This window comes from Syngnathus typhle, linkage group LG4 (assembly GCF_033458585.1).
Source record: "Syngnathus typhle isolate RoL2023-S1 ecotype Sweden linkage group LG4, RoL_Styp_1.0, whole genome shotgun sequence".
Taxonomy (NCBI): Eukaryota; Metazoa; Chordata; class Actinopteri; order Syngnathiformes; family Syngnathidae; genus Syngnathus; species Syngnathus typhle.
Window position 1 is genome coordinate 15,465,608 of NC_083741.1, and position 15,562 is coordinate 15,481,169.

A 15,562-nucleotide genomic window follows, 5' to 3' on the forward strand; every position below is an offset into this window, starting at 1 on the left:
AAATTATATCTGAACCTATCACCAATTGGCACCAATCGTGCGCATGCGTCTTACCCCCATGGTATGTGAGAGCTGTTCAGCAGTGAGACTGAGGTTGTAGTTTTGAGCTTCCAGCCGTCGACAATGGCTCTGCAATACTTGCCGCTCCAGACTTTGTTCTGGGGCAAACCACAAACAATAGAGGTTTAGAAAAAAGAAAAAAAGAAATCACACCCCTATCTAGTGACCAAGATGCTCAACAACTTATTTATAGTCAGATCATGCACATTGAAAATCAGGAATTAAATGTTATAGGTTAACTAAATGAATGAAACTTACCTTCAACATATTCCTGATAAGCTTCAAATACGGATTCAATCCCTTGCCACTTGGAAGCTGGCGCCGCCTCTTCCTCCCCCTCCTCCTCTTCGTCGTCGTCATCCTCTGAGGCAGACAGGTCCTCCCTCGTCCCTGAAGCGTCGCGATGGAGCGACGCGGAGAAGTGCTGCCCGTTGGGCTGAGGGTGAGCGTGCGCAAGTGCGAGAGCCGATTGGTGCGTGCTGGCGTGTGACTGGGAATGCGGTGGAAGCGGCCTGCCGGGGGCACTCTGCAGCTCGGGAATGTTGTAATGAACTGAGGACTCCTGCAGGGGAGACGTTTCCGACATCCCGGCACCCCCGCCTGAAAACACAATAATGGGGTCTTAAACTTCAAAAGGAGTGGATGGACTGATAAATATGAGACCCTCAATGTCCATGATTGTCATTAACTTTATCAAGAAAGTGTCTAATATTCTGTAAAAGATCAAATGGAAGGAATAGCGGTCATAATGTCCCACAGCCAAAGGAGACTTATCCACATTGAAGTGATTGTCAGTAAAAAGAACTCTGAGAAATCATGATAGGAGTCTATAAAAGGAATACTCTCTGAAGACACGTTCACTGAATGAGCAAACAAAATCCATTCAGACACTAAATCAGATGATTGTAGCCCCAAGAAAGATATGAAAGTGCCAATTATTACATTTCATAAATAGGGCATAAAAACTAGGACGGTCAGTTGTTTCCTATCACTCCCCATGATGATTTTCTTTTTCCCAGAAATACTATTATTATTATTAGTAGTAATAAAATAGCCTCGCGACTTCATAGGAACATTGAGCTAACAGGAACCCAGGCCAAAAATCATAGCAACCAATTTTGCACCCACCCTTGACAGTTTTACCTTTGTGTTTCTGCAGCGCTTTCTGAGTGGACTGCAGCACAGATTCATGGAACTGCTGAGCAAATTCCTCCGGGGTGAAGCTGTCCCAAGGTTTGGTGCGTCCATTCATGCTGTGGACACCCTCCTTAGCCTGTAGAGGGAGCGGAGGCCGCAAGCTGTTCAGCAGGCTGGAACTCCTCCTGGAGATTGGCCCCTCGGTAGGCCCCCGGGCCTTGTCTGGGTAGACAGCTGGAGAAGGAGGATCCTTTGGTCTTAGCGTGTCCCCAAGGGGTTTTGGATTGCCATTAGGGGACGGGGACAAGGGGCAATGTGAGGCGGGGCTATGTGTCCTGACACCGTGGTGGTCTTCTGATTCTGAGGTGGGCTGGGAACATGCCGAATCTGCAACACATATTATTATTTTGAGTTTCTTCCATCCATTATTTTTCTGGCGAGCTGGAGCCTATCCCAGCTGACCGATCGAGAGCCAGGGCACACACAGAACCGGTTGCCATTTTAGTTTTAGGGTTTCTGAAATTTGACTCTTGGCCTTCAGTCAAACAATCTACATTTTCTGTGTTTGGATGTTGTCTCTTTGGCACGAGTATTTCTTTCTCGTCATATTTCTTTGTGATTGTCTTCTTGACAGAGATTTGATTTTGAGCAGAATATATGCATGTACATATTGTTTCTTTGAAACAATACTTTATTAGGGGAATAAACTCGCTATTGCGACACTTTAAGAATGAGGAAGTGCTTTATGTGTCTCACCAGAGAGCTGTACTGTGGGGCTTTTGCACAGCGGATGAGGGGCATGTCTGATGGTATCCAAGGTTATGCTCTTCTCTTTAATTGCCTGGAGCAGCTCCGCTGCCCTTTCAGTATCTAGAAGATGTAAAAAAAGGAAAAATATTAAATGAGTGAATTTCACAGGCCTCGAGTTTCCTTAACCCATGCATATTTTGTGGCGGCATTGGCAGCATTTTAATTTCATCAAAATAAGGGTCTAATGTATGTGCGTGTGTGAGAACATTCCAGTTTCAATTAATACAGTCCTCCACACTCAGACAAAGGTAAAAGTGCATTATGTATGCAACTTAAATACACTCTTAATGATACAGGAAATTGAGGGTGAGATGGTGGCATCTGGAGTCAACGTGCTAATGAGAGGCGGCTGCATTCGAAGCAGACTGCGCTCAACCGAAGTGAATCGTCAGCGATCTGTTGAGCCCCGCTGAGAACGACTACAATGCCCGGAGTGCTAATGAGCACACGAAGCTTCTGCTTTCCTCTGCTGGAATTAGACATAATGCTGAGATGAGTCAATGATGATGTCAGCAGGCCGCGTAAAGGGCGTCGGGTCGATGCTTTGACTGATTCACTACTGTAACACACGTGGGAAGTGGATCCAAAATACCAACAGATGGCATGAAAAATATCTACAGATGTAAAAGTCTCTTGCCTTTTTTCTGCTGAAGGGTGACATGAGAAAGTCTGAACATCGTGAGGAAGCGCTTCTTTTCCTCCAGCTCCGGTGCTCGGTCCATCTCCTCAGGGGTGAAGCGCGTGCTGAGTTGCGGGGGAGGAGGCGTGCGTTTGGACTGCGTGGCAGCTGGCGAGGGGCTGCGCTCCCTGAGCATCCTCCGTCGCTTTCTTCTCTTCTGCTGCATCAGCTCCTCCCGCCGGCCCACAGTGGTCAGGCTGAACATTCCTAGAAAGTCCAATTTCTGCACAGAAATCATATATATATATATATTTTTTTTGTCAAGTCAAAGATTCTGTGTCGGTGGGTGCTTTACCTCGGTGGAGTCGTCAAGTTTGAGTGGAGGCTGCTCTGCTACCCTTCTGAGATGTGCCCTCACCTCCTCCTCATCGCTTTCATCATATGAGTCATCCAGCTCATAGTAGTAACCTGCAGAGAACACGCAGGTCAACAAAATCTGTCCTGGTTACAGCGTTGAAGATGAAATGAGGACAATTAGCGGTCAGTGAAAATGAACGGCTCCAGCTGGCCTGACTCAGCCGTAAAAAGGAAAAAACAAACAGAGAAAAACATTCAAGTCAAGTTTTTGCTCCAGCCTTCATCGCTGACACGCAGACACGGCCCGGCCCTTGACTCTCTAATCCAATTACAAAACACATTCAGAAATGTCTACCATTTGTTACCAACTGAGCCAGACCCTGCCTGGGTCATCAGAGTACTTAAAAATATAATCTCACTACTTTGATGCTCTCAAGTAGTATGTTGAGTTGAAGTGAGCTCCTAAGTGGAGCATGTCATCACAAAGTGTTCTGCAACACTCAGTGTGAGAGTACCTTTCTCCTTGGCTTCCCTCTTCCTCTTCTCCTCCAAGTCCAGCTTACTGACCGGCCTTCTGTGCTGCTGAAGAAGCTCGTCATAGATCAGCATCGTGTCTGGCGCCATTTCCAGTGGGGCTAACTGTCCTACACCTGACCCAGACACCGTGCCCATCGCTTGTCCGTGACGGCCGTGGCCTTGGAGGCTCTTCAGTCCAGCGCTGCTTTTGACAGCTCCTTCCATTTCATACTGGCTGGTCAGGGACATGGACGCCCGATGCTGGTTGAAGAAAGAGTGGGTGGATTTCTCCAGATCGGCGAGGAATGTACCGGGCTCCGGCAGGCCAGGCGGACCTCTGGGTTGCAAATACTTCTCCATTGCCCCACTGTCTCTCCTGCCCCCATCCTCATACTTGGAGGGGCCGGGCTGTAGCCGACTGAGATCGTAATGTCCCATCCCCGAGGGATCATGGGTGCGTCGGGACTCTGAGCGTGTCTCTATTAGAGATGCTGGGTTCCACAAAGTTGTGGGAGGTGGAGGATGATGTTCACGTGGTGGTTGGGAGGGCTTGGGAGAGATGAGTGGTGGAGGGGCACCTAAATGGGAATGGGGGTCTCGGCTTCCCGCTTCGTGATTATTTGGTCTGTGAACACAGAATGCAATATGCTTAAGCATTAGAAAAAAAAAAAGGCATTTTCTTAGTAGGAATTTGCTCAAAATGGCAAAGTTAAGGAACGATGTGTACCGCAGCCTGAGACATTCTTTGGAGATGAGGCAGATATGTATGAGTAAATATCCTCCATAATTGTTGTTGCATTTTCAAATACAAGCCCACACTTCGCACAATTTGTGAAAACTAGCAGTACTGACAAAATATTTGCTGAATTTTGTACATACACTTACAAAAGCAGAACATAGTACAAGAGGCGCCACATTAGAGCTATTTGTTGACGTTTCTGTGACTCTAAATGTGCATTATCTGCAATCTGCAGCCTATGATGTGGTCGAGTGATTAACCCCATTGCATTAACCACAACCCAGCTTCTTGTCAGGTACACAACCAACACAGGCATGCAACAAAGAAGTAGGAGGCTTATGTTTTTGCTATTGCACAGGCAAGGTTGACAGGATTAGTCAAGACTGCGCCTTTGTGAAGCTTAGCCGTCCCACCAGCTGCCTGTCTGAAACCCTCCCAACCACAACTCATGAAACAGCAGTTATCAGGACCCCACTTTGCACTCTGCATCATCGCCTAAACATAGCTGTCAGTCTTGTCTCTGTGTTGGATGCACAAGCTGGCGTGGACAGAAATAGAGTCAATGTGATTCTTCTGACAGGGTTGATCTTTTTTTCCAGTCCTTTCTGAAAACAACCCTCTAAAGCTCGTCAGTCTTGGAGGCTTCAAACCACCACTGTCCCTTCCTAGGCCCGAAACACACACAGCAGTTGTGTAGTAGCTAATTGCAGCAGTAGCAGTTAGATTGGTAACTCTATTGCTTCAAATCACCCATCCCCCCCGAAACTCTGCATTGGTACATTGATAAACAAATATGTAGTGTCTGCATGATTATGCAAAGTCAGCACCGACATGAAAAGGATCGGTGTTCCATCCTCACCTGTGCAAGTCTGTCCTATGTTCTGGCGCATCAGGGCTCCGGCCTAAGTCCAGGTGCTGTTCCAGAACCTGCTGGCGGAATTCCGACACCTGGTATTGGCGATCCGCTTTCTCTTGCCGTATCTTGCGTTGCCTTGCCAACCACCTCTCCTCCTCATTGTTCCTGGGAGCGATTATGGATGTTGGGAGACCTGTCCCCACAGCACTGGGCCCCATGAAGAGGCTGTGGCCTGAGATTAGACCAGGGACCGGGTGATGCGATTGTACCATTGCAGAGTGGAGTCCTGGCGGGACCGGTTTTGGAGCGGGCAGAGGGGGCTCTTTGGTTTTATCTGTGAAGGAACAGAAAGATCATTGCTTATAAGGAAAGGTGTTGAGGAAGAAAATGGCGGCTCAGCAGTGGCAGCGGTGACACATACCAGCCCGATTAGGGGTGAGTCTTTCTGGCTTGCTTCGGTCCTCCTGCCCTCTCATGGCATGAAGCTCAGCCAGGTAGTGGCTCTCCATAGCCTTAGAGGCTTGAAGCTCTTTCTCTCTCAGCGCTTTCTCCTTTTGCTTTTCCAGTTCCTTTTCTCTTTCTCTCTCCTTCTCCCTCTCTCTTTCTCTCTCTCTTTCCCGTTCCCGCTCTCGTTCCCTCTCTCGCTCCCGTTCTCGCTCTCGTTCCAGCTCCCGCTCCCTTTCGCGCTCCCGTTCTTTCTCTCTCTCGGCCTCCCGCTCCCGCTCTTTTTCGCGCTCGCGTTCCCGCTCCCTCTCGCGCTGCCGCAGCTCATCCTCCAGCTGAAGCCTTGAGAGAAAAGTAGACATGCGCCCATATGTAAAATAAATAGGATGCTTTGAAGGAAAGAAAAAAATAAATCCCTAAGTCAATTGAATTTTACCTTTCAGACTGCAGTGCTGAGAGTGACGGGTGTGTGAAGTCTCCAGGGTAGCGGACCCCTGATAAGTGCATATGGACTGCAGATGGATGGATGGGGGGTAAAGCGGCCCCTGCTGGTAGCGGATAGAAAGGTGACCTCAAAGCCGCGAGGCAGAATGGGTCATCCATCCTGGGAGATGAGCATTGCAGGACAAAAAAAATAAATAAAAATAGCGTTAGTCTCGCCTTGGAAGAGCACACCACTCACTGTCATTAACCTTTGTCCTTCTGTCTCCTCAAAAGAAGAACCAGAGTGTCTTTCATCGCTCAAGAAAGCAGCGCTGTCAGCTAGCCTCAATCACTGCACAGCAGCTGTCAGAGTCTGTGTTATGTTACAACTGTGTGTCGCTTGTGTATATCGGTGACATCCACAGCTCAACCCCTCATTAAACCCATTACAGTGCAGTATGTGATGGCTGCTGCACTTCTCTGATGTTGCAAGGCTGACAGCAGGAAGCGGGGAACGCAGTTTATGTGAAGGCCTGAAGCAAGGAGGGCTCTTCAACATACACACGCACACACACTGCTAGCACACAGTCATACATAATGTAGCATCAAAATGATCCCATTTGGGAAAAGAAATTCTGCTGCTGGTATTTTCCGAGTGACCACTAAGTGCTCTTGGAAAGGTCTACACTACATGAGAACTTTAAAGATATCTAGATTCTTAAAAGGAAAATATTGTAATAATTCACCAGTGTTTATTTGTTTTGGTGAGGGTTAGGATTAGGCTACCTTTAACAACGTGACAGGAACAAAACATTAGATACACCTCTCAGTTTGATGCGGTGGAGTTCTACACGAATGTAAACAACGACGACAATAATTAAGATCGAGAGTATCCGATAGTGTTAATAAATTTGTAAGTTTTTTTCCTCAATACAGCTGAATAGAAACTTCATAAATGGGCCGATAAGTGTACTTCAGAATAATTGTTGACCTTCATTCTAATACTAGAATAGTGGTGCCTTGACTTAGCAGTCATCCAACCGAGTTTTGCAATGTATATTTGAACACAAATGGTGTAGCAACACACGTTAACAGGAAATATAACAATACACATATATTTGTAGCCCTCTGTGGAGAACAACAAGTAATGTTGAAACAGCAGACTGAGAAAACGTCAGGACTAAACAAGTTAAACGGCAAAGCTCTGAAGGTTTAGTTTCCGTTAGTCTTTTAGTCAAAAAGATAAGCTTGCATATTTTATTCTAAAGGCATATATGTGTCCAGGCTCCAAAACGTTTGTATGACGAGACCCACCTGTACGGGGTGAAGGAGGGGTGGGGCAAGTAGCTGGGATGGTAGTATGCAGCGGCGGCAGCTGCGGTGGCGGGGTCCAGACCCAATGGCAAAGAGGGCATGCGGAGGGCATCCTCAGTAGTGGCATAGGGCCTGAAACCACGGAGGTACTCTTCGGGTACAGGACCAGGCGGCACGGCATTAGGCAACTGTCTGGGGAGGCTGTTAACACAATCAAAAGGAGGGAGTTGAACTTCAGGGGGAATCGGAATTCTCTCAAGTCGGTTGTACAAATACAAATAGCATATCGGTTGAACATCACATTCCAAAATACCACAATTATCCCATGCAGGGAGATACGCACTTGAGCGGCTGGAAACGTGAATCCTGCATCACAGCGCCAGGGGGGAGACCGAAGGCATAAGGGTTTCCCAGCAGGTGGGCGGGGACTGAGGGGCCCTTTTCCTGGGGGAGGGTCCCTTCCGCACCCAGCCGTTCCCTGCTGGCCCCACGAGGCCCGGAATCAGCCTGGGGGAGAGACGCAACCAGAGAGTCTTATTCATTGTTTGAGCAGACATGTGACCGACACGCTTGTCAGTGTTGATGGAGCCCATCCTGTGAGGGGAAAAGGGGACTGTTTAGGATTCAGCAGGCTCTCTCACAGTCTCTGCTTACACCTCAACCACATGCAGTATTTCCTTGCAAATAAGCCTCCACTATTTCTCTGAGGATATACGCCGTTGAATGAAAGCATGAAGAACAAAGGCGACCCCAAATGGGACAAACTGAAAGTCACAACAACAACATCTAAGCAAAAAAATGTCATTACTATGATCGATAAGAATGTGGTGATGTACATCACCAAGACATGAACAATAAATTCCGAAACAGTATGTGTGTGTGCGGCGTCCACACATAAACCTCCAGAGAGAAGGCAACATCCAAAGCGAAACATCTCGCTGCCTGTGTTTCTTGTCAATCCTACATCTCTGTCACCTCCCTCTCTGCCTTTGGCAGCAAGCTTGGACTCACTTATCCAATTCCACAACACACACTCACACGCACGCACGCATACACACACAGGCTGGTAGGCACCCACATGCACGTACGCACACACGTGCACTATTTCAGAGCTACAAAGGCATCCCGCTGTGGGAGTGGGAGTGCGCTTTCTGAACGCTTTGGTTTCTCTTTGGCAAAAAATGCAATTGCAGAACAGAGATTCTTGCAACCTTTGTAAATTGTACGAGGAAACTGTTTATGGGGGAAATAGTGAGTGGAGGAGGAACAGCTCTCCCTCCCCAAAAATGAAACTACAAGCAAGGGAGGGGTGGCGCGGTGGACGGTAATGAAGGCAGGAGAGAAGATAGTTTCTTGCCCCCACTAAATTAACCTTTGGTCTGGGCAGAATAAGAAAGAAACCTTGCAACAGCACTCAACTGATGAAACAAATCCCATTTAGTGAGGCATTACCCTCTGCGTTGTATTTCCGCAATCGGTGACCCAAGCTGACACAAATGTGCAACATCCATTCGCAAATGCTCACTCCCCATATTGTTCTTTGTCTCTTGAATCCACTTTTCCACGGTAAGCTCCTTGTTTGATGGGCTTCACTAAACACAATGCTGCTTCACTCTCTCGAATGCTTTTTAACAACAAGGATATTGCATCCCCAAAAAGGCCAAGTAGAAAGTTTCATATATGTTATATCAGTCACGTGAACCCATTAAAGCTGGAACTTTCCAAATGGTATGCAACTGCACAAGTATATATATATATATATTCAGAGACGAATAATTCTATGATGAATCTGGTTTCTTGGTCAATTGAAAGGGAAAACTGCATCAACCAATATTCTACATATTACAGAGAGTGTGACTGAGTAACTGTTGGTTGGTGCTATGCCCAGATTATGATGACCAGCAGAATCAACTGTTCCTTTCCACCCAGTTTCACAGAAATCCCCTCGTAAGAGGGATGCAACAAAGCTCGGCCGTGCTGCTGCAATTTTGCGATTGCCTTAGCACTGTCACTGCACATTCTTATCATGTTTCATCGAAACAACAAAAGCATGAACATAGAAGTATAAATGGAAATGAGCTAATTAGCCCTATAAAAATTATTGTATGTTTGCAAAAGGACAATTACTCCTATACAAAGTTACAAGCGGCTATGCTAGAGAGAAAAATTCTATTCCCTATTAGAAAGACACCTTCATTCACCCAGGCACTCATACACCTTTGCAGACATTACACTTTGACCTCCGACTTGTCTTTAAGAGCGGCTTGTCATGCATGCACGCACTCGTGAAAGTGCGCAGTCTTGAAGACACCATTTACAGCCATCTTCCTCGAAGCGAGTCAGGCCCCGTAACCTTCGGCGTCTGCGAGACCCAACACATTGTAGCGTGCTCGTTTTTGCCTCTCAGATGAAGCCCTGACTCGAAATTGCCAATTAAAAAGCAATTACTGGCCGCAGCGGGAGCAGAATCCTGCAGTCATTAAAGCAAAATGCCAACGCACCAAACGCTCCTTCCATCACTGCTTTGGCAATTACACCCCCCCCCCTCATGAAAGACTGCCTCATCTAAGGGACGCTAAATAGAAAGCAGCACTCATATTGTATGTTAACACAGCAACAAACAAGCTTTTATTAGAGACTGTAAAGGGATTTAGAAATAACACCACGGCCTTCATGCAAAGCGTTTTCTTTGAATTGTGTGACCTCTCTGGCCTTGCGGCTCTGTATGACCACAAGAGTCTTTGACCACAAGAGTCTTTGAGCGCTCTTAAGTGGCGGCATCGCAGCCAGATAGTGCTCGTATGAGCGCTCTTAAGTGGCGGCATCGCAGCCAGATAGTGCTCGTACTCTATCTTTTCGAATACGCGTACACACTCGCCCACCTCAGCTCCCTTGTCTAAATCAATTGCCTCAGCATCGTCATTCTTCTGCTCCACAAAGCTGCCAGAGGCCCCACAAACCTGGTGACATGACCTTTTCCATTGTCGCTTGACCTCTTTCATGCACAGGCGCATAAACATGTACGCTAACAAACAAGACTATTTTCGTGAAGAAAGGGTGCTTTCGCTTTCACCGTCTTGAAATGGTGACACACTCGAACGCCAAAAGACACTCCCTCCCCTTCAATACGTGTTCAACCTTTGAACCCCGCAAGCGTTATTTTGTAAAAAAGCCATCGCTAAGCTGAGAGAGGGATCTAAGCGGTGTGTCCACAGGCAAGAAGACAATGGCCTGAATGCACTTGCATATTTCAAAATGCATGACCTTCTCAATGGGTGTTTGCTATGCCCCCGATCCCCTTCCTCTCTCCTTAGCCCTTTGAATCCATCAAACAAAGTGTCCAGGGCAGTTTGTGCATGGTGCCGGGCAAGTGCTGTCCATAACTGTGTGCTTGGCCTCCACCATTAGCCCTGATCTGCGATAAGAAGGCTTAAAGCAAGGCCATAATCCATAATCCACTCCTTATCAAAGCAAGCAGCGCTCCCTCTCCGCCTCTTTCTAATGCCCCACTACATAACAGCAACCTTGCATCAGGACTCACGAGGCAGAGGATGCGCTTGACTACGTGGGTGAGGAAGGTGGAACTACTTGTACTTGGAGGAGGATGGAGGAGCCTTAGGGCTGTTCACTTCACAGGAGCTGCGCCAAGGCCGAGAGGGTTAAGTAGGGAGGATGTCACCTTGATGACCAGAGGGCAGCTCGCAGTGTTTCAGTCACTGGCTCAAAGTGGGCGTGAAAGGTGGCAAAGTAGTGCCATGATAGTGAACTGGAGCAAATATTCCTTGCTCCATTAGGTATGTCAAAAGCACAAATATCTTGGGTAACAGGTCAGCGGAAAGAAAAAAAAAATCCATTAATCCCTCGTAAGCCGGAAGATGCGCACGCTTGTGCTAACTGGCAAGCTGAAGAATAAACACTTCATCGTCGCTTGGATGACACACAAGCAAATAGAAGGGCTAAAAATAGAACAGCTTTCGCAAAAAGCTCTTTATTTGATCTTTTTGTTTACCTGGCGTCCCTCGGTCCTCCAGAGTCCGTTGCTAGTCTTGGTTGGAGCAATGGTGACGACGGGTGGAGTGTTTGGCACGCTGTGGCCTGTCGGCGGAACCAGGACAGGCCCTGGACCGAGAGGGCCCCTCTTGGGCGTACTGACGGGAGAGCTGTGGTTGGTGGCTGGCGACGACACTGGGGAGGATTCACTGCTGATGGAGGAGGCAGCTAAGGAATGATAGAGAAGAGAAATGAATGTGTTATGGATGCCTTTATGCTGTTCCACACAAGGAGAATTGATTAGTAATGTTATATGTAAAAGCAAATGTACATACAAAGGACACAATAAAATTTTGATTGTCAAGGATATTCCAGAGCCCATGTAGGATTTGATTAATCAACAGTTCTTAGCAACACGCATAGGATGTGTGTCGTTAAGCAGAGAAGCCATTAATCATGGATTATCCAACCAGCAGAGGGTGCAATTAATTCCGGCCCAACTCATCTGTTGATTGGACCTGGATCAATAAATAAATAAATAAATAAAATCAAAAATTAAATAAACAGGAAGTACAAGGTCTGTAGTGGTTCTGTGAAGTACTTTAGCGTGGGCTGCGGTTTATTATTTTTTTGATGTCTGTACTTTCCAAGTGAATTGAATTTCTTCGAACAAAGATGTAGGTCAATATATCTCTAAGAAAAAACAGGACTTTCTCATAACTGTCTTTTAGGAAAAAAAATAAAATAAAATTCATCACTCCTTTTCTAGATTCATAGATCAAGACAATTTGTTCAAACGGCCATTGCGCACTAAATACAAAACGGCGATTGTAGTAATACAACAGCAACAGATAAAAGGCCAGATGTATGGCCGTAGGCCACAATTATAAAGTGACAGTAATTAGGATGCACAGCGTTGCGAGAGCCACAATCTCAACACACCGGAAAGGTTGCTTGAGAGTCAAGCACTCATAGCGAACGTACACAGTTCCACATACCGCTAGATTTGTAATTCCGCTGCATGTACGCACACACATAGAACAGGTGGCAAGAAGCTGGCCCAATGAGCTTCTCTGCTGTGCCGAGGCTTGTGTCACATTAACAAAACCCTCCAGGGACTGCCTGGAGCGGAGGGTCACAGTCTGGTCGCATGCCTTGCTTTGCTCACTCCTCACTCTCTCTCTTTGTAGTCCCAATGCACCCAAATCGTGTGCTCACATTCACACTTGACAGCAGTTTCCGTTTCGAGACCACACGTATTGACTGTATCTGTCTGTATGCCGATAACTATGAGTCCTCACCAGGGTGCCCGATAAGCCTTACTCTTTCTTCCATAATCTTGTCCAGCGGGTCTCCTTGGCTCATCCAAAACGCAGCATTACACAGTCAAACTGGGTCACAACCATTTCAATGGGACACACGCGTGTGGAAGCACGAGCGGGAGACAAAAGAGCATCTGCATTCTGCAAGCAGGTAGTTAGACCGTCTACAATCTCGCACGCAGCCGCACATACGAAAGCTGTTGAAACCGCAGACTCTTTTTCAGTTTCAGGTCTACTTCCTCCCCACCTTTCCCACCATCAGAACAAAAACCACAGGTCTCATTCACGTTACCGTTTCTTCCTAGCGACGGTTACCGCGGTAACTGAACAGACAACATCCTCTCATTGTGGGTGTGGTCAAATCATTGCCTGATTTTAATCCTTCTGACTAATACCACTGAATAATGGAAGGAATCAATAATGGCAGTAAGACTACGGTCCAGAAAACTAGAAATCTATGCTAGAAAGAACGGTGGGGCCGGCCGGGGTGGGTAGCTGGCAAGCACCGTGAGGAGAGACATAAAAATGAAAAATGAGATAGGTGGTGACTGGGGGTTAGAAAATAGAGAGGGAGTGCAAAGAAGGTGTGAGGTGAAGCAAGAGGTGGAGCAGAAAAGAAAACTGCGTATTGTGTGCGTGTGTGTGTGTGTGTGGGGGGGGGGGGGGGGGCATATCTTGTCTACACAAAGGCAATTAGTAGCCTAATCCTCCCCTCTCACCTCAGAGAGCCATTACTTTCCCCTGCAAGACTTGACCAATCAATAGCTGCCCACTCAGCTTGGGGAACGGAGGTACACTTAATACAGCTCTTGTGTCGCCGCCTATTCGCTGACCACACACACACACATACACACAATGCTCAACAAAGATGGGGGAACACAAAGCTGGAAGGAGGGTTGAGGCAGAGATGAGTGGAGGGGAGCGGTGATCACAGTGATACTGTACTGCTAAGCAACAGACCTCCACTCCATTTATTTCCTCCACCCGACTCCCCCTTGAGCCCTCCTCTCATCTCCTCTGTTTCCTCCTCCTTTTCTGTGTTAAAAGCTGAAAAGATGCAGAGCAGCCTAAATAATTAAGTGAACAGGATGAGGAGCACAACAGGTGAGCGGGGAAATGAGAGGCGGATAACAACTAAAATATGAACAGATCTCAGTGCAGCAGATATCCAACAACCTTTTCTCAACACCTCACACCTCTGTTCTATTTCAAAAACAACAACTAGACCACTGTTTGAAATATAAAAATCCTACTGAATGGGTGTCATGGCTAAACTATACATCTCCTCTTTCATCTACACTAACAGTGAATGTGGCTAGCTGTACAATAACATGGCAAGGCAATGGCCAAACTACATGCAGGTGGATTTTGCTGCTTAATCCATACATCAAAAGCGAAATATTAATCAGAACGCTAAATTTAGGCTGGATTTTGCTGTTTAATTCATATAGCAAAAGCAAAATATTAATCAGAATGCCATCTTTAGGCTAGTAGAGGAGCATATAGCATATTCTTGTAAATATTTTTTTGACTAGACTTCCCCTTCAAAAAAGGAGTGCAAGCAGTATGTACTTGATTGAGTTTCATACGGCATTAAACATGAAAACGTTTATCTATTTTGGAAAACACACCCTCCTAAGTACTTTGGATCTATAAAATCAATATAAAAAAAATCAATTTTAAAAAGAGAGGAAGTGAGGCAGAGCATGGAGGCTGAGGCTGTTTGATTTATGTGGGGCTTCTCTCTGGATCGTGTCCTCTATTATAAGCCTCCGCTCTGCCGGGCTGCTCCCTCACTTGACCGCTCAAGCAAAGCCACATATGCGCACACATATTTACGACAAACAACAGACCAAGCTGATGTCATAGGCTGACGTCTGCTCCTTCATCCATTGATCTCATCTAATAAAAAAAAAAGGTTCGGTCGGGCATGCTGTGCCAAGGAGTGAATAAATGACAAATGGAAATACAGAAGAAAATGGGGCATTCTGACTTCTGCTGACTCGACACACGAGCACATGAGCGCTTAAATGCAGCAACTGATGAGGGTTGCGCAAGAAATCCGGTTAGCTTATATGGAGGAGGCTGGGTGGTGGTGCAGTGTCAAACGACGCTTGTTTGTGAGTGTGTCGGCGCCAGTCACAGCCTGGAGGCTTTTGCCTTGAAGATACATGCACAGCACAGCCAGGCAGCACAAGCTTCAGGCAGGTTCCAGATGGAGAGGTCACAGACACACTGTCCCAGCATGCTCCGAGAAACAAGGAGGGCCTCCGGACACGAGCGCGCAAACATGCACGCATCTTGCACACAATCTGACTATGAGCTCAGGTTTTCACAAATCTGCTAATTACTTTCAAATCTTTCTTGTCTTGCCAATGTACTTCGCTATCTTATCCACCTTTGTTCTCTCGTTCTCTCTGTAGTCACTTTATTTCCAAGCAGGGTACAACAGTTGGTAGGAAGCCAGTGATGAAATTCTGATGATGTGTCTACAAGCGTGCGAGAGGAAACAACTGCGAGGATTAAACCCAGATCTGCCTAATTAATCACATATCAGCGGGCTGGGCTTTTTGAGGCAGCATGTTATCAGCGCTTTGTGTGCGTGTGTGTGTGCGCGCGCGTGTGTTTTGTGCCACTCTGAAGCTCATTATCCATCACCTCCCCTCTTCAGCACAGCACTCAGAACACCCAACTATTCATTATACTTGCAACAGACAAGTGAAAATTTGTGTTTGCACTTGCGCACATGAAGAGCGATAGTGCTCGAATACTTAAACGAGTAGCTGCCGGCGGTGATTTCGCCAAGCAAAGTCCTCCAGGCCATGGGACGATGAGTCATGCTATCCCATATACAATATGCTGCACAACTCATCTAACCACGACGTGAGAGATTGAGTCAGATGGCAAAGACAACTATTGCATGTGTGGTGGTGGTGTTGCCTATAAATACAGGCTTGACGTGGCTGCAGTTCCAC

At 46.8% G+C, this 15,562-nt stretch overlaps 2 protein-coding genes across 2 annotated transcripts in view; both read right to left on the reverse strand.

Moving 5' to 3' along the window:
• Positions 1–15,562, reverse strand: part of LOC133153022 (cytochrome c oxidase subunit 4 isoform 1, mitochondrial) — a 116,236-nt gene that overhangs the window by 10,485 nt on the left and 90,189 nt on the right. The window lies entirely within an intron of this gene.
• Positions 1–15,562, reverse strand: part of gse1b (Gse1 coiled-coil protein b) — a 137,194-nt gene that overhangs the window by 2,307 nt on the left and 119,325 nt on the right. Inside the window, exons 4-16 of the mRNA XM_061277037.1 lie at positions 11,285–11,493; positions 7,619–7,782; positions 7,276–7,476; positions 5,975–6,142; positions 5,516–5,880; positions 5,098–5,428; positions 3,499–4,124; positions 2,982–3,094; positions 2,645–2,909; positions 1,954–2,067; positions 1,204–1,584; positions 319–660; positions 55–158 (exon numbers count right to left, since the gene is read on the reverse strand). Coding sequence (XP_061133021.1) covers positions 55–158; positions 319–660; positions 1,204–1,584; positions 1,954–2,067; positions 2,645–2,909; positions 2,982–3,094; positions 3,499–4,124; positions 5,098–5,428; positions 5,516–5,880; positions 5,975–6,142; positions 7,276–7,476; positions 7,619–7,782; positions 11,285–11,493 — 3,383 coding nt within the window. The remainder of the gene's footprint in view (positions 1–54; positions 159–318; positions 661–1,203; positions 1,585–1,953; positions 2,068–2,644; positions 2,910–2,981; positions 3,095–3,498; positions 4,125–5,097; positions 5,429–5,515; positions 5,881–5,974; positions 6,143–7,275; positions 7,477–7,618; positions 7,783–11,284; positions 11,494–15,562) is intronic.